Below are 25,007 nucleotides of genomic sequence, written 5' to 3' on the forward strand. Positions count from 1 at the left end.
AGAATCAGGAGGCGAGGGCTCAGGTTCTGCACCTGCCTCTTCTTTCTGGTTCGCCAAAAAGCCTGGGACAGCGGCCTCAATGTGCTCATCTGTCAAATGGGGTCATCAAGCCGCCTACCTGCTACGGCCACTGGGGGGCATTACTGAGCACAGCAGCTAAGCTGCTTGCACGGTGCCTGGTGGAGAGCAGGTCTCCCCTGAACGGGGTAAAGTGACATGTTTGACAGAGGCCCCCAAGCACGGGGTGAGGGATCACCCTGGAGCTCCAGCCTGCCAGGGTCCGGGCTGTGCCCACAGTTTCAAGAACCAAGTGTTCGCTGAGCCAACGTAACAGCTGACACAATGCGACAGCCAGCACCAGGCACGGGCCCGTCAGTGTCACCAGGAATGACGCACCCAACGTTCCCAGCGACCCCCAGAGTGGCTTGCATCATGATCCCCATTTTACGGATGGGGAGCCTGGGGCCCAGAGAGCAGAAGCAACTTGCCTGAGGTCACACAGCTGGTGGGTGACTGAGCGGGGAGACCTGACCCCGGGTCTGGCCCAGGAAGTGGTGCCGTTAACCTCTCGACTGTATGCGACCAGCCCAGTGCAGGGCCGACCCGGCTGAGTGTGGGATGGGACCCAAGCGTCAAGCCTGTGCAAGCTCTGCTCCACCGGGCCGGGGTGGGGGGGGGGGGGGGGCGCTGCCAGATGCACCTGCCAGGGGCACCTTCCCAGCTCGCAGCAGGCCCGGGAGGCCGTGCGCCCAGCCAGCAGGTGTCCCAGGCTCCGTCTGGGGCTTCCTGGGACCAGACCGGAGAGGCGGGGGGCGGTGGGGGGTGTGGGGGGGAGGCGGCCCAGCACTGAGGTCTGGAGGGAGCCCAGCGTGAGAACCACGGGGAGGCTGTTTCAGGCCGAGACCCTCGGCTCAGGCATGCGGGACAGACGAGCCCAGGGCCGCTGCCGCTCGGGGAGCAGGGCCGGGCTGGGCCTGGGCGGGGGCTCCCGGGAGCCAGGGTGGATGGACAGTCCCGGATACGCTCTGTCGCCCAAGTGTGCACGGGCTGCAGGTGCCCAGCGAGCGAGGGACGAGTCTGGCCGCCGGGCGCTGGCTGGGCCACCCTTCCCGGACTCGGGCGCGGCCTGTGCCTGCTCTGGGGTGACTGCCCGGGAGAGAAGAGCAGCGCCCCACGCACGTTTGCACGTGTTCCCGCGGGCGGCCGTGGAGGCGCTGGTACGCATAAGACGACGCCTGTGATGGCAGGAAGCCAACGGAGCTCTCGGGGAGTTTGGGGCAGGAGCCCGTCTCTGAACACCTGGTACCGACACCTTTCGGCCGGAAACACGGGCGTTACGGCTCAAGATGGTTCATTTCTGCACCGAGCGCCCAGGACCTCTGCTCCCGCCCCCTGCCTGGGAACGGTCTCTCGCTGGGCAGGGAGGAAATGGACACAAAGTGCTGCTTTGCCGAGGAGAAATGCCACCACCTATAAATTACAATCTGTTCCACGACCTGTTCCGAGAGGCTCGCAGAAGCAGGCGTGTTCGCGGGCTGGCCTCCGATGTCCGCGCTCCAGGAACCCGGGGGGCCTGCTTGCTCCCCATCCAGAGGCCACGCCCGGGACAGGCAAAACCCAGGAGGCCGACGCCCTTACAGGCCTTGTCACGAGTAGAGGGGGGGACGCTCTAACTGTACCGCTCGTGCGTCACAAGAAACCAGCCCAGCGACGCCTGCCGGCTTCTCCTCAACCGTCGGGAACGGCCCGCGTGAGAGAGGAAACAAAGGCCCGAGTCCTTTCTCTGCAGAGTCACCTGGAGTCTGGGGGCTGGGCTCCTCTCAGAGCGCCCCTCGAGGGAAGTGGGTTGGGTGGGACAGCACCGGCAGCCCGGGGCTGGGGAGGGAGGCGACACAGTCTCCTGACGGCTGCTGACCCTTCCTACGGGCCCCCTCCCTGCTCGGCCGTGCTGTGCCTCCCTCAGGATAACCCGGCTTCTCACCATTGGCCCAAGCACCTGCCGCGGAGCTCGCTGTGGTGACGAGCGTGACCACACGCTGTCCCCACTGCAGCTGGGTTGGCCCTCCCTTCACTTTTTTCCAAGCCGTCCCGATATCTGCTGCTCGGACTCCAGAATGAGACACAGGCACACCTTTGGCACAGCAGGCCAACGGCACTGGCTTCTGATCCATCCCCGTGAGAACACAGGCCCCGGCTGGGCTTCTGGGATCCTCCTGCACCCTTCCTGCTTGCTCCCTGCCCCCGGCAGACCCCTTCACCCGGCCCCACACCCCCGCCACAGGGCCTTTGCACATGCCGCTCCCACTTGCCTCCTCGATTGTAACCTTCCAAGGGCAGCGGACACATCAGTTTTGCCTCCCAGGCTTCCCCGAACACGGGCAGCCCCCCTCGGCCAGGCACCATCACAACACATCTTCTCTACTTCTCACACTGCCCCGCGTGGTAAGCACCCCCAGCGGGTGCGAGGCCAGCGGCAGGACCCCCACTGGCTCAGCTACGCGCTCAGCATCGGCCGAGGCTCCGCAGCCAGTGCCTCTGACCTGTGCCACGTGGCTTCCGGGGCGAGGCGGGGAAGAGGTGGGGCTGGAGTCCGAGTTCCGAGGGGGGTTTAAATGCCCGCTGGGCAGCATGGGCCGACAGTCAGAGGGGCACTGAGCCACCTCCGAGCAGCTCAGGAGCTCGGCACTGCTCACGGGTCACCCTACGGACCACTGGGGGGTGCTGGCCTGGCCGCCACGCAGGCCTGGGCACCCCGAACGGGTGAGTAGAGCCAGGGGCCCACGTGGAGGGTGCTTGTTGGGAACCACCCCTGACCAAGCGGGCAGAGGTGGGGGCTGCAGCGTCGGGCCCGGGGCCCGAGGCACGAGGCACGAGGCCTCGGGGAGGGAGGCCCCTGGACAGGGGCTCCTGCTAAGGCCACCAAGGAGCTCTTTAGATTCGAGGGTGGGTGGGGGGGGGTCTACACAGCATCTAAGGGGAGACGGTCCAGCTCACATCCTCACCGGGACCCATCCCACAGCTGGCGGCCACTCCAGTCGCCCCGACCCCGTTTCCAGCAAATGCAGAAATGTACCAGAGGAACCGAGCCCGATGCCCAGCCTTCTGCTCCCGGGCCTCCCCGGAGACGCCTCTCAGCCCGCCCCCCTCCCCGCCCCGCCCCCAGACGCCCGGCGCTCCCGGACCTCGCCGAGGATTCTCTCAAACCCCACCTTGGGTTTGAACAGACTCGTGAGCAGGGGAGGAGGCTGCCGGGCCGTGCAGGGGCGGGTTCAGGCCCGGTGAGGATTTCGGCAACGTGCAGCCCGGGCACCGGCTCTGCTCTGCCGCGGAGGCTGGCTCTGCCTGTCGTCCCTTCTCTCCTGCCGCGACAGACCTCCCCAGGCACCCCCGAGGCAGCTGCCGAGTCGGGAAGCACAGGTCCCGCCTTCGAGGATTCCGAGATTCTGAAGAATCTTCCCGAATGGAGGGCTCCGGTGTGTCTGCGACGACCCATTCCGCTTAGCAATGAACCGCCTGCACCGGATTCTCCGTCTGACCGATCCTCGCGGATCTAGGTCACGCTGACGGGTAAAAACCGCATGCCTGGCTGGCCGGTGGCAGCCTCTGTCCCCGCGTGCAGAATAAGCAGCTTCTCAGCCCATCCCTGCCCCTCGCCTGCCCACCGTGCACGGGGACAATACCGAGTGTGCGGAGCTCCAGAGGGGGCCCTTCAGCAGCAACGTGAGGCTCTGGGAGGCACCGGCCGGGCTGTCCCCAGGCCTCCCTGTCTCTACGCCGAGTCCCTGCACCACAGGTGCTCAGCATCTCTGCCCTCAACGTCTTTAGAACCCAGCTCGAGGGGCTCACACCTCTTCCAGGAAGTCTGTCCTGACTTCCTCCTCCAGGGCTCTGGACCCGTAGCTCCTGTGCCCAGCTCCATCCCCTACTAGATGGGAGCCCCCGGAGGCGAGGACCGGGGCTCCGGCACCCGGGGGACAGGTCAGCACGCTGCCGCCCAGGGCCCGCATCCCAATCTCCAATCCCGATCCTCCATTGGCAAAGCTGTGACACAGGGCCATAGAGAAGCGAACGGGCCAGTCTGCTAATCCAAAACCACCTGCCCAAATGCACCCAACCGCCACGAAGCATCCCGGAGGAGGAGCTGAGTGCCCTGGACTCGGGTGGCACCGGAGTCCAGAGGGCACAGGCTCTGGAAACAGGACAGATCCACCCCTTGGATGCTCAGGAGCTCAGTGATCTTGGGAGAGACACACCAACTGTCTCTAGGCCTTGACGTCCTTCCCTGTTGCATGGGCACGCGGACCCTGCAGGGAGGCTCTGAGGATCTAACGAGCGATGTGCCCCAGGGCCTGGCCCCGTCAGCCTTCCCAGCATCCCCTGGCACTCCGGGTTCTGAGGCACCTGCCTTCCTGGGCCAATGATCCCGGTCCCGGGCGAGAGGGCTGCTTCTAAGAGCAGAGCACCTTCCTCAGCTTTGCACAAGGGGCTGGTGGCTGGGTTGGGAGAACCAGTCTGCCTCTGGGACACAGCCCAACACGGGGCGTAATCTCCCCCGACTCTCCCTCCCACGTTCGATGATCTCGAGGAGAAGGAAGGAAATGGAGGGGCCCGTCCAGAGTGCCCCTGCCCCCCAGAGCTGGGCGGCGGCTCTCTGCTTACCCCAGAGGGCCATGAAGACGGAGAAGAACACGGTGGCGGGGTTGTCGAAGAGGTGGCTGGCCCGGGCCGTGGCGCACGCCGAGCTCATCTTCCAGTAGCTGCAGGTCTTGTCGCACAGCGGGCACATGGTGATGTTGTGTCTCTGGTCACACATCTCCATGCTGGAAGAGAGGGAACAGCCTGCCAGTCCCCGGGCCAGGACGCGCAGGGCCTCTGCCCGCGCGGGCCGGACGCCTGCTCACGCTGAGATACGATATTCGAAGGCCATCGGCCGTGTGAGCAGGAAGCTGCAAGAGCGTCGTCTGGCCCAGACCGGCTTTGGGGACGATGAGACTCCCGCGTCCACTGACAGAGGAAGGAGTCCAGAGAAGGGACGGTACTTGCTTTGGGCCACGCAGCAGAGCGGGGACGGGGTCCCGGTCTCTGTCTGTAGAGCCCGTGCCGTGCCCGGCTCTCGCCTCCTGCTCCCGGGCCCTCCTTTGACTATTCCTGCCCTCTGTGCCCCTGGCCAGGCCATCCAGCCCCAGACTCAGTTTCTCCTTCTGGAAGATGAGGAGAGGGGCCGGAGTAAGGCCCTCCCGGCTCTGGCCTGCCCTGAACTTTCTCCTCCCTGCCGGCCTGGACGAGGCACAGAGCCAGGAATAGACATCAGGCAGGAGTGCTCATTCCCAGGGGCTGAAGTGGAGGATGGTTTTAGTGTCTTGTTTCTGGCTGCACACGGACTCATGTGCAGAATCGTGCCCGGCCCACAGCAGTCGGTGTTCAATCAACACCCGCTGGAAGGCTCCCGTCGACCCTCCTCTGCCTGGCGCGCAGGGGGCCTTCTGGCTCACTTCTCAGTTACCCTCAGCAGCCGTGAAAACAGCGTGAATACAATGTGTGTGCCAGGCACGTACGAGGCACCGGAGATGCAAAGACGAATCAGAGCAAGGCTGCTGCCTCGGGGCACCTGGGGGAGCGAGCGCGCGTGCGTGGGGGGCAGGGGGGGACGGCACACGCAGGCGCTGGGCAGCGTGGCCCCCTGAGCCAGCCAGCTCTGCCTTGGGGCCTAGCCTCTAGCGTTTGTCATCTGTGCGGCCTGGGGCAGGTTACTCGAACTCCTTGGGCCTCAGTTTCCCCACCCATATCGGGGGGGGGGGGTGTGCTGGGAATGAAGCTGCCCCCGCGGTCGGCTGTCGAGAGGATTCAACGGGAAAGCACAGGAAGGCCCTGGAACGGTGGCGCCCATCGTTAGTATCATGGGGGTAACCAAGCCCAGACGGCTGTGTGCGCCCCTGGCTGAACCTCCTCTCTGCTGAAGGCCCTTGCTGGGTGGCAGGTGTGAGAGGGGGTGGGACGTCCCACCCTTGCCTTCCTGCTGACAGAGGCCGCCCGGGGCCACGGCGACCTGGCCTGGGGGTGGGGAGGGGGCACAGAGGGCCGGCCAGGCCTGCCTCCCGGCCCTCCTCTGCGTTGGCATAAACAAGGCCAGCCAGACAAAAAGCCTTTTTCTGCTGGTTTTAAACCCTGTGCCGCACCCTTCATCACCTGCAGCCAAAGTAAAGACAAAGAAGGGGAAGGGCTGGTCTTTGGAGTGGATGGGTGCGGTGGGGCGGGCCGGCGGCTCCTCTAGGGGCAGGGCGGATCGGACTCCAGAGGGGACACACGCCTCCTGCTTCGCACACGGCACCAGGCGGGCCGAGGCCGAGAATCTCCGAGGTTCCTCCAGAATCCCCAGGAAATGCTGCAAGCCTCTCTCGCCGTGTCAGGGGGCGGTGGTGCAGGCCTGGCCGAGGGGACCTCGGCATCCTTGTGGGGGAGCACACACGCCTGCCGGGGCAGAGCCTCCTGGCTGAGGCTGCGGCCGGTGGTGCTGCCCTCCAGGGGAGGGAGGAAAGGAGGTGGAGAAGTCCCCAGGGGTCCCGGCCACTGGCCAAGTCCCTCGGGGCTCTGGGGTTAAATCCCCGCCACACCTAGGCTACTTTGACGGCCACAGTCAGACCCAAGCACGGTGACCTAATGTCACATTAGCCAACAAAGGTGCAAGCTTCCTCTGGCCTGTCCTGTGCCCAAAATAACCCTGGAGGGGACATAAGCCAGATTCCTTTACCGTTTTGATTCCGGGTGGGTGGAATACTTTAGGTGTTACTCATGCATCAAAGCACCATTTATACAAAAATTTGCCGGATATGGCCTTTCTGCACTGCTGAGTCGTAATGAGCCACTTTCTTGGCCAGGTAGAGACTCATTGGATCTTCAGTGATGGGAACTACAGACGAATTTTCCAAGCCACAGCCCTGCTTTGGAGACACCGGGCTGAGTCGTAAGGAATACACCCGAAGCAAGTGATGTTCTAGGACTTTCCCCGAGGGACTGCAAGCTCGTGGAAGGGGGTCCAGCGGGCGACCCCGGCAGGGTCGCTGATGGAGGCAGGGGCTTGTTCCGCGCATGCAACCCAGTTCCCTCCGGCTCCGTGTTAGCGAGCCGAGGAAACAGTCGGAAGGGACCAGAGAGACTCCTTGAGCACTGAGAAGCGGCCTCCAGGCTCCCTCCACTTGACTCGTGTTCTGGCTGCCATGTGGGGAGAGCCACACCCCGGCACGAGGCCAGGCCGCCTCGGGGACCCCGGCCTTCTTCCACGAGCTCCCCATGCCTGACGTGCCCGTCGGGGGACGGCAGCGGGAACGTCAGCTCTGAGCTCCAAGACCTGGGTCTGCCCCTGCGCCACGTCCCAGAGCCCCGGGGACAAGGGAAGCTGGAACCAAGAAGAGAGGGACCCGGGGGCTGAGCCCAGGCAGGGTGGTTTGTCCCCTTCCTGGAGCTCACCGGGAGGCAGCGGATGTTCTCATCACATAGGGACTGAAAGCTCAAAGCGGGGGAACAACCCTCCAAAGGACGAGGAGGAGTCGGATGCTCAGGGACGTCTTCCTCCGGACGGGAGAGCGCCTCCCAGGGCGTCTGTGCTCAGAAAGGACGCCCGCGCTCAGCGCTCGAACCCGCGGCCGCGGCTTCCTGGGGGGCCGAGTGCCAGGACGAGGGGTGTGGCGCCCGCCTACCTGGGGATGTTCTCGTCGACTGTGGCACATCCGTACAGGAAGACGATGATCCCCACCACGGACGCAGGGATGAGCATCTGGGTGTACACGCCCAGCCAGGCAAAGTACAGGCCGATCTTCTCCCCAAAGTACTTCCTGTGCCGCGGGGCAAACAGAGACCGGCTTGCGCTCGCCCCACACCCCTGCCCGCCCCGCAAAGGAGCGGCTCCAACCGGGGCCCCGGCTTCTCCCGAGCAGGACTCGGAGGGTGGGTGGGGGCCCTGGGAAGGTGGGGTGCTGCTGGCGGGGGGGCGGGGGGCTACCCGGGGGGCTGTCCCAGGTCCCGGTCAGCGTGAGCGCAAGATGCCAAGAGGACGTATTAAGGGTCTCTGGCGCCTGGAGGGGCTTACAAGAGTTTTGACGGGCTGGACTCCCGTCTACAAGTCCCCACAGGACATCCGTCGCCTACTCCGCTCCCCTTCCCGCCCTGGGAGAGAGGACGGCTCTCGTCTTCCTCCCGACCCACAGACTCAAGAAGCCTCACCACTCAGCGGGGTGGGGCCCGGGCTGCGGGTTGGGGAGGAGGGGGTGAACAGGACGGAAAAGAATCTGTGGGCCCGTGGGGGACCTCGGGCCCCCTACCCAAGCTCAAGTTCAGACAGGCTCCCGGGTGCGGAACAGTCAGTGCGGTGAAAACGCACAGGGACACTCATCCGACGGGCTGCCCACCAGGGACTCGCCTCCCACCGCCTCCTTCTGAGCAGCCGGGCCTGCTCGCACCCGGCGACCCCCTCTCACCTGACCAGGTCGATGGGCTGGTACTTGTAGAAGACCCCGTAACTCGCCCACTCTTGGTACAGGAGCTGGGGGAGAGCAAGCAGTGAGGACCAGTGGAAAGCAGCTTTGCTTCCTAGTCTTGGCTTACGGTGCACTGTCCATTTGTTCAACAAAACCCCTCGAGAGCCGGCCACATGCCGGGTACGGTGCTGGGCACTGGGCTTTTGGAGGGGAGCACGGCGGACACAGCCCTGAGCCCCGGGGCTCCCGTTCTGGCAGGGGAGACCCACACAAACCCTTTGGCTCCCACGAGGGTCTCAAAGAACCCACCGCCGTGGGAGCTGAGCTGGCAGGGAAGGCCGGTAGGGGCCTCCTTTTTAATTTCTTCTTTTTTTTTTTTTTTAACATTTATTTGTTATTGAGAGACAGAGAGACACGGAGCGTGAGCAGGGGAGGGGAAGAGAGAGGGGGGAGACACAGAATCCGAAGCAGGCTCCGGGCTCTGAGCTGTCAGCACAGAGCCCGACACGGGGCTCGAACTCACAAACTGTGAGATCATGACCTGAGCCGAAGTCAGATGCTTAACTGACTGAGCCCCCCGGGGACCCCCAGCTTGGGGGGGGTGCTCCTCAGCAAGAACGGGCTACTTCTTTAAGTGCGGGTGAGGACGGGAGAGAAGCTTCTAGAATCCCTATGGAACCCTGACTCTACATGATTTGATCCGGAATTGATCTAAAACAGCCCAATGCTGTGAGGCTTTTCCCTTCAGGGTTCTTGGTTGTCCCAGTCAGACACCATGTCATTCTTCATGAAGGACAGAATCCACCAGGCTCTGGGAGCAGAGAAATACCGGTGGCAAGATTTTTAAAAACCTCACGGGATGCAAAGAGAGCTCAACGTTCGTCTCCTGAGATGGGCTGTCTGATTAACATGGCTTCGTGAAAATCAGCACACACCCCGTTGCCCCCCCGGGCTTTGGGCAGGGATGGTAATGAGCTTGGTAGATGGAAGGCCGTGTATGAACACGTAGAGAGCGTCCTAGGAAAGACACCAGGTTAGGGCTGCAGATTTTAAAAAAGAAACCCCACTCCTGTGGCTAATCGATGCTTTTCCAACCTTAATGCGGAGCCGAAGTCACACGGCCAGGACCCTCTGCGTGGGGCCGCCTGCCTCGGCTGGCACCAGGCAGGAAGGAGGAGCGAGGCAGGTGTGAGCACGGCCCCAGGGGCCCCCTGCTCCCTTCCGTGCGACACGGCTTGCCTTGTGACCACCCCCCATCTCTCAACACTTAAGTTTAACATTTTGGGGGGCGGGTTTCCCAGACTCACATCGTGCGCTGGTCCCTGGGAAGCACACTACGCCATGTCCCCACCACAAACACGCCGTCCTATGGACCGCATGGGTGTCCCCCCACCCTCCCCGCCCCAATTCGTCATGTCGAAGCCTTAATCCCACTGTGCCTGTATTTGGAGATGGGGATTTTGCGGAAGTGATTCTGGTTAAACGACATTGTGCAGGTGGGGGTCTGATCTGAAGGGACCGGTGTCCTTCTAATAAGAGACACTAGAGGGGCACCTGGGTGGCTCAGTCGGTGAAGCGTCTGACTCTTGGTTTCGGCTCAGGTCACGATCTCGCGGTTTCGTGGTCGAGCCCCGCGTGGGGCTCTGCGCCGACAGTGCTTGGGGTTTTCTGTCTCCCTCGCTCCCTGCCCTTCCCCCACTCGCACTTTCTCTGTCTCCCTCAAAATGAATAAACTTAAAAAAAAAAGAGAGAGAGAGACACAAGAGCTTTCTTTCACCACGTCCGCGTGGAGAACATTGTGAGACAGCAGCCGGCCGCGAGCCAGGAAGAGGGCCCTCCCCTGAACTCGGCCCTGCTGACCCCAGGATCTTGGGACCTCCAGCCTCCAGAACCGGGAGGCCATGAACGTCTGGGGTTCTGCTGTCGGTGGCCAGTCCTGACGGATACGCCTGCCCCCACTGCCCCACAGGCCGGAGCTGACAGACGTGACCTTTACGTGCACGAGACATCTTCAAGTAATTCTCTGAAAACCAACCGTGTGCAAACGGGTCGCCGGGAGGGGTCCTGTTTCCACGGACCAGGGAGTCAGCGGTCCCTAGAAATGACCCTCCAACTCTCCATGTCCTCGGGATCCTTGACAGCTCTGAGGAACAGGACTCAGGGGAGAATGTAAGTTCTCTCTTCAGAGCGGGGAGGCAAATATCAGAGAAGCAAAATGCATCCTCAGGGAAGCATAAGCAAACCTCGCTGTCAGAATCCTGGGTTTTGCCGGCTCTGATCTTTGTAAGAGGAGCTCTCTTCAGATTTTAAGGCTTCCTCTAAGTGCTATGCACTGTGTTCAGCCGGGTCCATGTTCTGGAGGACTAGGGGCGGCCTCTGCAGCCCCCTATGGAACTAGGGTGCATGGGGTCCCCCCAGGAGCTAGAAGCCCCACTCCTGTGCCGAGATGCGGGCTCTGCTGGGCCCCTGGTGGGCGTCCTGGGCACTGAGTCTGAGTCCCGAGCACTGGGTGGGGGTCTGGGGGGGCCCCCTCCCCTCTGAGCCCTGTCCAGGACAGACACTCCCCTCTGAGTGCGTGACAGGCTCTCCTTCCTCCCTGGTCTGGGGGGATCCCCACGGGCTTCGGCCAGAGAGCTGGGGCCTTCCGTGTCTCAGCAGGCCCAGGTATGCAGAAAAGAACGCGAAGGCCCCCCAGTTTCACCCTGCAAAGCGCCAACTTTGACGAGGGTGCGGGGCACCTCCAGAGAAGCGAAGCAGCCACCAGTGACCCGGGTGGCTTCCTCCCCAAGCCGAGATCAAGCTGCCGCCGCGGGCCACACGCAGGCGGGGGGGGGGGGGGGGGGGGGGGGGGCGGGGCGCACCAGACATGGGGCCAGAGGGAGGAGGGAGGGAGAGAGAGGGACGAGGATTTTGCCAGGGGACGGAAGGCCCTCTCAAAGGCATGGCCGGCCACGTCACGCCGGTCCCCGTGCTCCCTGGCCTGCCCAGTGACACCGGCCTGCAGCAGGCCGGCCACCCTTCACCGGTACGTGTGGCACACGGTGGCTTCCTACGTGACCACTTTACCGGCACGTGACTCTCTTCCTGCCAAGAAAAGAATATCAATCACCCTGCAGCTGTCAGCGTAGAGAAATCGAACTCGAGATTTCCCTGTCACGGTTGGCAGAGCTCCAAGGGTGCACCTCAGCCTTGCGAGCAGGGTGGGAGGTGTCAGGGCCCTGGGGTCCGCCGGCTGGGGGCTGGTGGGCCCAGTCACAGTGACCTAAGAGCTTCCCAGAGCCCGGGCCTCCGAAGGAGCCCGGCTCAACCCACTGGCATCTCTCCTGCTCAGACCTCCCTCCTGGGCCCATGTGGCTGGGCAGGCCTGTTAGGGCACTAACGCTGTCCTTAATTTGTCCCTTGCTGTCTCCCTCTAGCACCAAGGCCCAGGAAGGCCAGGTTTGTCTGTTCATGTTATCCCCAGAGCCTCTAATAGGTCCTGGGGCAGATAACAGGGTCCTAGTAAGTAACTGGGGAAGGAAGGAAGGAAGAAGGGAGGGAAGGAAAGAGGAAATAATAGGTCAGGGTCCTGTGGCTCTTAGTCCAGCACAGGGATGGAGACAACTCAGTTGACATCTGGAGCAACTGCCCTGCCCTGTGTCCCTGGATGAAGGAACGCTCGCTCCCAAGGGCCCTGAGGATCAAGCTGACAGTTATAGCCGTGCTCAGCCTTGGGTCTAGCCTGCCTCCTGCTCAAACATCCATACTGTGCCCTGCTCCTCCAGCTCAGCACAGAAAAATGGCCTTAGCTAGACTGCAACCCCCTTTCCATCCTGTGAGGTATCTTGGGTCAGGCACTTGGGGCTATGGACACTGATGGGACCAATAATGGGGGAACCACAGACTTTGTCACTGGAAAGGCAACACACTCAGAACCAGGTTGCTTAAAATGAAGCCACACGGGAGAAGGAGAAGTTCTCCAAAGCTCTGAGTTAGGACCCAAACACTTATCTGGGACATTCCCCCCACCCTCCGTCCCTTCCACCTGTCCACCCACCCAGCATCCCCACTCATCATCCATCTATCCATCCAACTACCCACCCATCTCTCCATCCATCCCACCCATCATCCATCTATCCATCCACCTATCCCTCCATCCCATCTATCATCCATCCATCCCTCCATCCCATCCATCATCTATCCAACTACCCATCATCCATCCATCCAACTACGCATCATCCATCCAACTACCCATCATCCATCCGACTACCCATCATCCATCCATCCATGCATCATCTACCCATCCCTCCATACCATCCATCATCCATCCAGCTACCCATCATCCATCCCATCCATCATCCATCCAACTACCCATCATCCATCCATCCAACTACCCATCATCCATCCAACTACCCATCATCCACCCATCCATCATCCACCCATCCCTCTATCCCATCCATCATCCATCCAACTACCCATCATCCATCCAACTACCCATCATCCATCCATCCCTCCCTCCCTCCCTTCCATCATCCATCCAGCTACCCATCATCCATCCCTCCCTCCCTTCCATCATCCATCCAACTACCCATCTATCCATCCATCCACCCATCCCATCCATCATCCATCCAACTACCCATCATCCATCCATCCACCCATCCCATCCATCATCCATCCAGCTACCCATCATCCATCCCATCCATCATCCATCCAACTACCCATCATCTAACTACCCATCATCCATCCAAATACCCATCATCCATCCGACTACCCATCATCCATCCATCCACCCATCATCCATCCATCCACCCATCCCATCCATCATCCATCCAGCTACCCATCATCCATCCCATCCATCATCCATCCAACTACCCATCATCCATCCAACTACCCATCATCCACCCATCCCTCCATCCCATCCATCATCCATCCAACTACCCATCATCCATCCAACTACCCATCATCCACCCATCCCTCCATCCCATCCATCATCCATCCAACTACCCATCATCCATCCCATCCATCCAACTACCCACCATCCATCCATCTATCATCCATCCCATCCCTCAATCCCTCCACCCACTCACCCCCCCCCCCATCCACCCATCATCCGTCCATCCAATACTCCCAGACTACCCCCATGGGCCGGGCCTGGTACTCACTGCCGGGACACTAAATTCAGTGGGGGCGAGGGGAGTGGAGGGTGGACAGCATTCTAAGCAGAAGGAACAGGTAGAGCTGAACAAACCTGGAATCGTATTTGCTGGGCCTGGTGCCCAGTGATGCCAAGTAGCTCCCGAGTAGGTAACTGAATGAGACACTTTTGGTGCCAGGTGGCCACAGGCTGCGGAGTCTCAGATTAGCGAGGTGGCCAGCGTGGCTGGTGCACAGGGAGGCAGTGGGGAGAAGCCACAGGACTGAATTGGGCCTAAAGGGGGTCCCCGGGGCCCAAGGAGGAAGCTTCCCTAGGTGGAGAAAGGGCATCAGACAAGCGACCCAGGGGCACAGAAAGATGAAGGGGGGTGGATTCTGAGGCCAGAGCTGGCCCAGGCAGGCCTGGGGAGGGGACGGTGCTTCTCCAACGGGATCGAATGGGGGAGTTCTGCAAGTCACAGGGTCACAGACAAATGCCAGATGTCCCACTAAAAATAACCAAATATGTAATTTTTGAGCTAAATCAGATAGTATCTTCAGCTGGATTCCCGGGCGGGCAAGTTGTATCCAGTACCAAAGGTTTAAAAACATGTACGGGGGGCTGGAGGGAGGCAGGAATGGAGAACATTCCTCGCACAGAGGTTCCCAGCCCGAGACTTGGGACAAGGCCACCATTGTGAGGTTCTCAGGGAAGTATCTCCACCCACTGCCTCCGGAAGGATCTGCTCTTGGGGGACAAACACAGGTCCAGCGAGGACTGTTCCCCGAGGTGAACGAAGTTTGCATTTGGTTGGGAACCGGGAGGGGCTGCGGTGGACATGGGGAGGAGGCTGGACGCCAGGCATGGGTTTGGGCGCTGGACGTCTGGGAAGAACCTTCTGGAGCGTGGGGGATGGAAGAGAAAGGGCCACGGTGGGGGGGGGCGGCTGGGGGGGGGGAGAAGCAGGGAGCCTGGGCTGGGAGCAGCAGGGAGAACACGGAAGAATAAAAAGAATACTCCGTGTCTCCCGACGTGTAACCCCAGGAACAGTAACTTTTCCATGAGAAAGGCTTCCAGGCCGAATAAGCTTGAGAAACACCGGCTGAACGCGTCCACCAGACTCGCCGGTGTGCGGAGGGGGCCTGGCCACAGCGGGGCCCAAACGTCCTCACCCAGGAGCCGTGCGGGATCAGGCCCAGCGTCCGCAGGGAGCGCGGCAGACTGAACACCCGGGTGAGATACAGGTTTGGGGGCCCGCGGGGAAGGTCCAGGTGGAACAGCACACCCTTGCCTTTATGCAAACCCCGCAACGCGCCACGGACACTTGTCAGCATCAGCGAGAGGGGAGCAAGGCAGAGGGGCAGGGTTCAGCGCCTTCCCCCCAGGCGTGGGGGCTCCAGCGGGGGCCTCGGAGCAGCCCCGCCCCACCCGGGGCCCCCAGGGCCGAGCAGCATGGCCTCCGCTCCACGTCCACTTACTTTTCTGTCGTTGAACTCCACGTTTTCGCCTTCGTAGTCTCCCTGTTCAAAAGGAGGAAAGAGAACTCTCGCCACCGGATGCAGCTTTCGAGTAGCGCAAATCCGCGTCCAAACGCGAGCTCTTGCAGAGTGAAGGCCAGACGGTGCATCGCAAGAGAGGAAGGCTGGCCTGGCCCAGCACCTCTGCTGGGCAGCCCTCCTGCCCTCGCCCCCTGTCACAGAGGCCACGTCCCGGAAAGGACCCAGGGCCACTTGCTAGGAACCAGCAGCATGCAAGAAAGGGGCTTTGCGTGGCCGTTGGGGGGTGGGGGGGGTGGGCGGGCGGGACAGTCCCAGTGCCTTGCCCTGCAGGTGCTGGGAGGACAGGAAGCTACACGGTCACTGAAGACAGATCAGTGAGCCCCACACTCCCATTTCACACGTGGTAACACTGAGGCTCAGAGAAGCAAGGTAACTTTTCCGGGACAGACTGCTAAGCGGGGACCCGGTTCCGAGTCTTTAAATCCAACGCAAGGGAGGGGGGACCTGAAAGTCAGAAGCCTGCCCAGCATATCAACAGCTGGAACCAGGGACTCAGAGGAAGCAGCAGAGGGAGCGTGGCCCCCCGCGGGGCCGGCCTGGCCGAGCGGACTTGAAGATGGCCGGGAGGAAGCTCTGAGGCCTCCCAGAGGTCTGCCGGGTACCTGCTGCACTCACCAGATCCTTCTATGACCCTCCCGCCCCGCCAGGCAGGGAGCACTTGGCCTCACGCTCTCTGAACAGAGGTGCCCTGAGACCAGGATCATTAATGTTTCCCCCTGAGTCTTCAGGGCCCCCTCCCCCGCCCCAGCCCAACCCCGGAGGCTTTCTGGGTGTTTCTCTCCATGGCCCAGACAGCCACACACTCCAGCAGCATCTCATCTATTCGGGACCTCGAGGGTGACAGGTGCCAACCAGGAGGGAGGCCGCCAAGCCGCCACCTGAAATGTTAGTCCTGTCCCTGTATTTGATGCACGAATTCCAGGAGCCCTCCTTAGGGTCTCGCTCAGGGCAGACCCCTACTCCACACACCATCCTCACAGTGGCTCTCTGGTTGCCATGGCATCCAGCGCCTTGCCTGATGGGTATTCTTGTGGAATGAATGACCGGATGAACGAATGAGCACAGTAAACGAGGCCCTGCAAGGGGGTGGCGATGCCGCGGGCGACGCTCTGAGGGCAGCAAGCCGTGACGCAGGACGACGGCGGAGTTGGAGCAAGGACCACCCAGCATGTGGCCAAGAGCCGGGCACCTGAGCCTGGGTGTGTGGCTTCACGGTCCCGCCCCCTGCTTGAACATGCGGGGTACGTTTGGACCAGTTCAGAGTGATTTATGTCCCCAAACGTTCCAACATCAGCTGTGGTACCTACGGGGGTGGGTGCCCTTCAGTTGTGGGGAAAATTCATGGCTGTAATATTCCGTAGTCCCTCAAGACGCCCAGAGTCCTTACTCTGGCTGGAAAGAACCCCGGAGGTAGAGCTGGAGGCTGTGTGCCCCTGGACAAGCTGCTTGGGCAACTGCAGCCTCAGTTTTCCCGTCTGTAAAGCGGGAGCGGGCCCCCCACGGAGGGCCTCTCCACTGCCGTGTGAGGTTCAACGTTGGGCCCAGCTCCCCCCGCAGAAGCTGTTGCGATCCGGACCACGTCATTAAGCCCGAGTCTCCACGTCTGCACCAGATTAAAGGAGACAGAGCTCCCACTAAACACAGCTCTCTGCGTACAACGGGCGCTCAGAAATGTTGATGTCTCCCCTTTCCCTTTCAAGCCTTAGAGGGCTGACTCCAAACAGGTCTGGATGGCCCAGAACAGGCCCTGGCATCTCAGCAGGGGTGAGATCAAGGGCCCAGCAGTTTGTGAACGGGCGCAGGGCTGCGGGGCGGGGCCGTATTCCGGGAGCCAGCGGGGTGAGCACCCACTGACGAGGCCCCTCAGCCAGGACCACCGGCCAGGACCCGGGAGGTCTGAGCCCTGCCCTTGAAACACGCAACAGGTCGCCGGCCAAGGCAACCGACCCACGCGACCCAAATCAACACGGCGCTCGGTGAGCACCTACGTGCCGAGTGCTGCGCCTGTCCTGAGACCCGTGGGCGAGGACCAGCAGGCAGACGGCGGTGTCTCTGTGGGACAGGGAGCATTGGAAGCCAGGGGGATGGGGGGAAGCAGGGGAGACATCAACGGGGCAGGGGCAGGGGCAGGGGCAGGAGGAGGGGGAAAAGGAAGGCTTTGGGTGGATGGTCTGTCCCGGGGAGGGCGGCTGCCGAGGAAGAGCTTGCAGACAGAAGGGACAGCACCCCCAAAGGCACAAAGCGGCTCAGGTGACCCCACCTCCCCACAGGGAGTGACGCGAGGCTGGCAGCTGTGTGTCTCTTGGAGGCAGCGGTCAGGCAGGGCGGGGGGGGGGGGGGGGGAGCGGCCCTTTGCTGTCGCGGAGATTGGGTTTCTCCGATCCAGCGTTTCACTGGAAGCCCTTCCGCTTCTGTGTTCCCTCTGACGCTGCTGGGAACCACTCCCACTTGCAGATGGGGACACTGAGGCTCAGCGAGAGGACAGGGGCCGCCTCCGCTCAGGGCTGCGGAAGAGAGCGGCCAGGACGAGACTCTGGGGGCCCCGCCTCCCTGTCCGGCTCCCGCCTCGAGGCCCCCAGTCCTCGTAGCCACGCACGTCTGGAAAGCTCCAGAGGCCCTCTGTCCGGGGTTCCCACACTGCTGGGGCCCCACGGTGCATTCCCAGTACCCTGCTGAACCCTAGCCCCGGTCTCCATAGAGACAACAAGAAGAGATTCATCTCTCTCCAGCCAAGCCAATGCACGGCCGTGGCCATGGGCTATATTTGTCGGGGGATACCGGAGGGATTTGGAGATCCAGCTCAGGAAGCTGGCCACTTGCTCTGCAGAAACAGACACACACAGAGCCCGGGTCGTTCTGCTAGAGCGGGGGCGGGGTGGCCGCGGAGACCCAGGCAGGGGCAGCATCTCAAGGACCAGCCGGCCACTGGGACAGGGTGTCGGCCACAAACGCCCCTGCCTCGGTGGGCTCGTTCTGCAAGAAGAGATGCTCGGGGGTATAACAGCAGGGCCCCCACGGGGGGAGCAGGGAAGGGCTGCGTGCCGCTGACATTTACAGGAGAGCCAAAGCAGGAAGCCAAGACCGCAGGATAATTAGAGCTCCCCGGGGGTGTGGCCCGTGGGGATTCGGGGCGGCCAGTGACGCAGGGGCAAACTCCGTCAAGGTTACTTACATCGTGCAGGGGGTAGGCGGCCGAGTAAACGCCATTGGCCAGCAGGCTGGTGATACCTTAAAGACAAAGGCAGAGCGAGGATTAGGGACCAGGTCTGTCTCCTGCTTCTCTCTTTGCAAACAGAACAGTCCCAGGACTGACTCAGTCGCCGAGAATTTTCTCAAAGCCCACTGCACCTGGCCGCCCAGAGCCAGGCCGCCCTTCTGGCGTTTCCTCCCCGGGTTCGACCAGGAGACGGTAAAAAACATGCTCTATCGGCAGAATTAGGAAGACAGAGAGGACACCCCGAGAGAAAGTTCCATCTGGGAGGAAGGAGGTTCCCCGAACGTGCCAATCCACCAACTACCCACAGCTGCTGGAGGGCCAGCCTACAGACAAGAAAGGTGGATTGTAAGTGGTTAGAAAAGCTGAATCACGAGAAAAATACGGACGGGAAAATTGATGGTGTCAGGAAACACACATACAATTTGCAATTAGATTTTAGGTTGATTGGGAGAAGCCGGAGGGGAGGCCTGTGGGCCCCGCGTGGGGGCGGACGCACTTACCGTATTTACTACATTTTCGCCTCTTACTTAGAAGGGCAGAGTCCTTCTTTCTTCCCTCTCCTTGCCCTGTTTGTACATCGGGCTATTAGTTACATGAAAACGCCTGAAAGGACCAAAGCTGCATTTGGGGGAGAAAGCGCTCGGTGGGGCGGTGGCCGGGCCTCGACGGCTGCCCCAGGCCCTGCGCTGGACGTGTTACGAGAGTCGCCATACCTGCACCTCCCAGGGCCCGGAGGTGTGCATTCGGCGCCCCGCCCCTGGAGACGGGAAGGCAGAGCCGGCCACGCACGCACGGGGAGCCGGAACTCTGATCTCGCGCACATCCTCGGGGGCCGGCGCGGCACACGAGTCTCCAGGAGCCCTTTCCTGGTCACAGAACCCTCTGCCTGGCCGAAGGGGCTTTGTAGGGGGTCAGTGGGTCAGGGTTTGCAGTGGCCTGGCCGGCCCATCCTGTACCACTCCACGGGAAAACGGTGGGAAAGTGTCTTCCTGAAATCCACTTAAAAAGAGACCGCCTCTTCGGTCAGTGATCTGGAATGCTCGGGGTACCTGAGGGATGCTTGGAAACCCAAGCCAGCGAGAGGCGGGAGCATACGGCTAATGCCCACCTGCGTGAGAATTCATCTGTAATAAAAGTGGATGTGGGTCTGGTTCAGGTTCATAGGCTCTTTACTGTTCCTAGAACACTCTCCACGTGGCGTTGCCACAGGGCCTTTGCACAGACTGCTCCCTCTGTCTGGACCCCTCATTTTCTTCAGATCTCTGCTCAGATGTCCCCTCATCAGAAAGGCCTTTCTGGTCATTGGTCCTAAATCCTCCTGGCATCCCTTCCGACCGCAGCAAGACGACGTTCTGGCTTTTCTGATTATTTATTATCTATTTCGTCCCCCAGAATGTAAATCCCCCAAGGGCAACAGAACCCATCAGTACTCGCTGCAAGGTGAATGTGTGACCTTGGAGGTCGGCAGGGCTTTCAGACAAGGGACCGAGGTGAAACGGGGTGCAGCAGGGACCCCTCACCTATCTGCTCTGGCACCGGGTTTGCCAGAGAACCGACAGGAACACTCAGACGTCCACCCCGGGGAAGACCCAGAACAGAGATCAACTCCAGCTGAGAAGCCCCCAGACCCGGGACCGCTTACAGACCTTCGTAGCAACCACGCAGGTTTGTCCTGGAAGGGACCCGACAGGGACCCGACAGGCAGACTGAGGTCTGGGACACAATGCAGGGACGGCAGCCACACTTTCTCCCATTTTTGGTGACCCGGGCCACCCTGGAAGCTCCTGTTCCCCCTGAGGTGGGCTGGGCCTCCGGGGACAGGTCTCCTGGGCTCCTCCTTGACCCGCGAAGGGGCCCCCGCTCCCACGGACTTAGGACACGGGCTTAGAGACTCCAGGCCCAGAAGGAGTCCCTGTGACTGGCCATCGGGCATCCCAGCAGGACACGTCAGCCCAGAGGGTCCAGCCTCCCCTCCCTCTGACTCCGGAGGGTCCAGCCTCCCCTCCCTCTGACTCCGGAGGGTCCAGCCTCCCCTCCCTCTGACTCCCGAGGGTCCAGCCTCCCCTCCCTCTGACTCCGGAGGGTCCAGCCTCCCCTCCCTCTGACTCCGGAGGGTCCAGCCTCCCCTCCCTCTGACTCCGGAGGGTCCAGCCTCCCCTCCGACTCCAGAGGGCACAGCCTCCCCTCCCTCTGACTCCCGAGGGTCCAGCCTCCCCTCCTTCTGACTCCGGAGGGTCCAGCCTCCCCTCCCTCTGACTCCCGAGGGTCCAGCCTCCCCTCCCTCTGACTCCGGAGGGTCCAGCCTCCCCTCCCTCTGACTCCGGAGGGTCCAGCCTCCCCTCCCTCTGACTCCGGAGGGTCCAGCCTCCCCTCCGACTCCAGAGGGCACAGCCTCCCCTCCCTCTGACTCCCGAGGGTCCAGCCTCCCCTCCTTCTGACTCCGGAGGGTCCAGCCTCCCCTCCCTCTGACTCCCGAGGGTCCAGCCTCCCCTCCCTCTGACTCCGGAGGGTCCAGCCTCCCCTCCCTCTGACTCCGGAGGGTCCAGCCTCCCCTCCCTCTGACTCCGGAGGGTCCAGCCTCCCCTCCGACTCCAGAGGGCACAGCCTCCCCTCCCTCTGACTCCCAAGGGTCCAGCCTCCCCTCCTTCTGACTCCGGAGGGTCCAGCCTCCCCTCCCTCTGACTCCCGAGGGTCCAGCCTCCCCTCCCTCTGACTCCGGAGGGTCCAGCCTCCCCTCCCTCTGACTCCAGAGGGCACAGCCTCCCCTCCCTCTGACTCCAGCCTCCCCTCCCTGCATCCTGGGCCGTCCCCCAGCAAGCCCCCACACTCCTGCTCTCCGCCTCCTTCCGGCGGTACTGTCCCCTCTGTGGGAAGCCACGCGTGCGAGGGTTCCCTGTCCTGCCACAGGCTCTGTGCCAGCCCGCACCGCCCTGTACCCCTGGAGGGCGTCGTGCACACAGCTCTCAGCGGGGCGAAGGAGAGCTTAAGGAGAAGGGGGAGCACTAGGCAAGGACGTTCCTTGGCTCCAAGTCTCTCATTCTGGGGACCTCAGCCTGCCGCTGCGAGCAAGGGGCCTGCGCTGGGTGGGGCCGGGGGTTCAACTCTGCACACCTCAGTCGGGAAACGTCTGCATCTGTGGCTTGAGGTGTCCTATAAACCGGCACCTGAGGCGCCCAGCCGGGCTGGTTCTGCGGCAGGTTCGGAACCTGGGGCGCGTGTCAAGCACGCGCCTTCCGGCGAGGCTTGGTGTGGGGCCATGCGGGTCCCTGGTGGGGTGCCTTCCGCCCCCGGCCGGAACCCTACTTCCCGCTGGACCGTGAAGGTCAACGGCAGGGGACAGGGCCTCGGTCACCCCTGTCGCGTCCGGAGGCCAGCGGGAGGCTCCGAACGGCACCACGGAAGCCTCGAGCAGAGAGAAGGCATCCTGAGCACTGGGCCGTAAAACGGCCCCGTGGTCCCAGAGCGGCCCTCCCGTCGGAAACGGTTAGACCAGCTGAAACCAAAACACACTCAAAACCCCCAAACCGGCAGCCCACCCCCCACGGAGACGATGGAGGCCAGATTAGCCCCGGGGAGGGGAGCGCTGAGCTCAGGCCCCAGCAATGTCCTCACCCATGCTGTACTTGGCCTTGGTACATGTCGTTCTTTTCAGGATTTCATAGACCTGTTGCGGAGACAAGAGGGAGGGGCAGACGGTTATCCAGGCGGCAACGGCACGCAGAACCTGCCAGGCAGTGGCTCAAGAGGGACGTGGCCGAGCGTTACGGGGGACGACCCCCCACCGCTCTCTGAGGACAGACGGCAGGCTTCGTGAGGGTGCACAAGAACAGGGCCAAGGGCATGGCGTTCTCAGGGATGCGTGTGACCGAGGGGTCCCGTGTCGCGCTTCCCTCCGTGGAGGCACCGGCTGTGTGGTGCTGTTCAGGGTTGAGGGTTGTCCCCGGCGCCCTGGGGGACGGGCCGTCCTCCCTTTGGGCTGGGAAGGGAGTTGGCATTCAGAGCCACAGGGACCCAAGCAACAGCGCCCCTCCCGGGTGTAGCCCTGGATCTTCTAGAAGCCCGAGGCGGGGGCAGGTCTCGGGGTTCCATGCCACCGTGCGTCACGTGGCAGCAGGGCGTGGGGTGCCTGGCGGAGGCCGCCTGGAAGGTCCCGCACCAGCTCTGGGCTGTCTTCACTAATGAAAGGTTTCACCCGGTGGCCTCGAGAGCCCAGGCTCGGGAGCCTGCCCGGGTCTGGGCCTGGCTTCACGTGTAGATGTGAAGGGCAAGCTACCTCACCACCCTGTGCCTCAGTTTCCCCACCTGCAAAATGGACTGAAATGACTGGCCCGAGGCCACAGAAGTGAGAGCGGGGGCGCACAGGGCTCTCCCACGGCTGCCGGCCGCCCCCAGGCCCTGCTCCGTTCACCCCTGTCCTGCGTCCCCACCTGTCCCAGCCCCGGCCCAGCAACCTGGCCCCAGCAAACCCTCTCCCGAGGCCCAGGCCCTTCGCTGTCACTGTTCCTTCTGCCAGAAGCACTTGTGGCCGGAGACCTGAGGCTACGGGGCAACTGCCACTCTGTTGCTCTGCCTCCTCACTCTGCTCTTGTCCCGGGGTGCTCCCTACCACCTGCCAAAGAGGTGCCTGTCGCCTCTCTCCTCCCGCCGGTGCTGGGCACACACCAGGTGCTCCCACAACCGCCCATGGATACATGAACAAACCACTCAGTCAGGTGGCCCCCTCCCTGTCACCTCCCGAATCTAACTGGTGGCCCCGTCCTGACCTCGCTGATTCTCCCCTAAGTACCCCCTCCCCATCCATCTGGGGTCACGGCCCCCCTCATAACCACATCCGCCCCCACTGGCTGTCATCTTTCTAAGGACAGACCTGATCACAACCCAAACCTTGCTCTGCAGCCTTCTGTGGCTCCCTAGTGCCAGAGGCTGAAAGCCCGAGTCCCAAGATCGACACGTCCGGCCCTTCCTGCTGATCCTGACTCCTACCCGCGTGCACACTGGGCGACCCTGATGCCAGGAGCACGGGGGGTGGGGGGGAGGCGGGAGGGGCTGTTGACCGCCGTGTCTTTGCCTAGAATGACCTTCCCCCAACGCCGGAGACCGTCAGGTCTCAAAGACCATGGGGCCGGACTAACCAAGGGCAAAGTTCTGGACGGCCAGTTTCTCTGGGGGCTGGCGGTTTACAAACTGGCCTTCGAGGTCTCTGGGAGAGGCCACCCCCAGCCCGGAGGTAAAATGGACCTGGGGGTCAGGGGCGGAGCTCTATTACGGAGACCCCTAATGAGATGGGGTCTAGAGCTCTCCGTTCACCTATGTTCCCCCTTCCTCAGCAGTGTGAATTCACGAATTTGCACGCTGCCCTGTACTTCTGGGGGCATCCTGGCAACCCCAGATCGTGCAAAAAGCGGGGGCACGCGCACATACTGAAGCCGACACGTGACTCAGTCTCCCTAGCTGGCCGTCCCGACTCTCGCCCATTTCATGGTGACAAAGAACCGTGGCTGGTCCTCCTCCTCTCCCGTGCTCGAAGTCTGAGGGAGACTCTCCCCCTGATGGCTACTTGGCGGCCCCCAGCTACACCAGAGGGCCGATATTCCTGCATAAACGAGTTCCTGCTCGTTTATTGTAATGAGACTTCATTGCCAGGATCAATCAGTAACACGCTGAGTGAAAATCATGCTGTGCCCAGGTCACCCCGCGTGGAGGTGAACCACCGCCCTTCGGCAGGAAGCCAGAGTCATCCTCGTTCTGACGCAGGCTCGGTGTCTCCTGAGGTCACGAGGCTGGGAGGGGACCGAGGGCGGATGGCACCCAGATCTGCCTTCCCGAGCCCCCTCGCCAACGCGACCGGCACCGCTGTCCCGCGCCCGGCCACCTGCCGGCCGGGGGACGCGGCCGCGAGGGGCAGTTATCTGTTCAAGGCCAATGGCTGCTCCCCCCACCCCCCACCCCTGCACATCTCCCCTCCAGGCTGGGCTTTCTGGGCAGGGGAGGCAGCGGCGGTGGCCTGGCTGCGAGGTTCATTTCTGGTGTAGAGGAAAGTCGGGTCCCGAGCCGCGCGTGGCCCAGCCTGGCTGGCAGACAAGCCGGTGGCTGATGCATAAACATTAAACCGATACCTTGAAGAGGGCAGGGTGGCCTGGTCAGATCTCCAACTCCAGTGCATTCCTCTGGCACAGCCCCCGCAATCTACCCCGGCCCACACAGCTCTGCCCCCCCTGCCATCGCTCCTGCTGGGACTGCCTGCCTGGAACCCTCCGGGCCTGGGGCCCCACGATCTCCACTAAGGGCAAGGGCAGGGAGGCGGGGGAGAGACGCCGAGGGGTCTAGAGGCTCTCCTCCTCCCGAGGAGGGGCGGGGGCTCCCCCTGGGCCCCTGAAGCCTCTCCGTCTCATTATTCTAATTATTGCTGTCGCAGGCAATTAGAGCGGCCCTCCACCCGAGGCGTTCTGCCGAAATGGAATCATCACCCGTGTGTCCCCGGGGCCCCCCTGCTGGTGAGCCAGTGGTTCCCACGGCAATACTTACTATCGTGCTCCGGGTTTTGCTGTCGAAAAAGGAATCCTTGTCAGACAGGTCAAATCTGTTGAAACATTGGGCAGAAACAGACACACAGTTCGCTGGGGTCGTGGCTCTCCCGGTTTCCAAGG

At 62.3% G+C, this 25,007-nt stretch overlaps 1 protein-coding gene across 16 annotated transcripts in view; it reads right to left on the reverse strand.

Moving 5' to 3' along the window:
- Positions 1-25,007, reverse strand: part of ANO1 (anoctamin 1) — a 157,607-nt gene that overhangs the window by 37,037 nt on the left and 95,563 nt on the right. For 12 of the 16 annotated variants that reach the window (XR_008290220.1, XM_053202797.1, XM_053202801.1 and 9 more), the window contains 8 exons: positions 24,886-24,940; positions 21,973-22,024; positions 18,861-18,926; positions 18,316-18,371; positions 15,063-15,104; positions 8,472-8,536; positions 7,695-7,829; positions 4,660-4,820 (listed from right to left, as the gene is read on the reverse strand). Coding sequence is in view for 15 of the 16 variants with exons in the window: in XM_053202797.1 (XP_053058772.1) it covers positions 4,660-4,820; positions 7,695-7,829; positions 8,472-8,536; positions 15,063-15,104; positions 18,316-18,371; positions 18,861-18,926; positions 21,973-22,024; positions 24,886-24,940 (632 nt within the window). In the remaining variant the exon portion in view is untranslated. The remainder of the gene's footprint in view (positions 1-4,659; positions 4,821-7,694; positions 7,830-8,471; positions 8,537-15,062; positions 15,105-18,315; positions 18,372-18,860; positions 18,927-21,972; positions 22,025-24,885; positions 24,941-25,007) is intronic. The other 4 variants (XM_053202799.1, XM_027045052.2, XM_027045054.2 and 1 more) reach the window with 1 other exon arrangement.

This window comes from Acinonyx jubatus, chromosome D1, assembly GCF_027475565.1.
Source record: "Acinonyx jubatus isolate Ajub_Pintada_27869175 chromosome D1, VMU_Ajub_asm_v1.0, whole genome shotgun sequence".
Classification (NCBI taxonomy): domain Eukaryota; kingdom Metazoa; phylum Chordata; class Mammalia; order Carnivora; family Felidae; genus Acinonyx; species Acinonyx jubatus.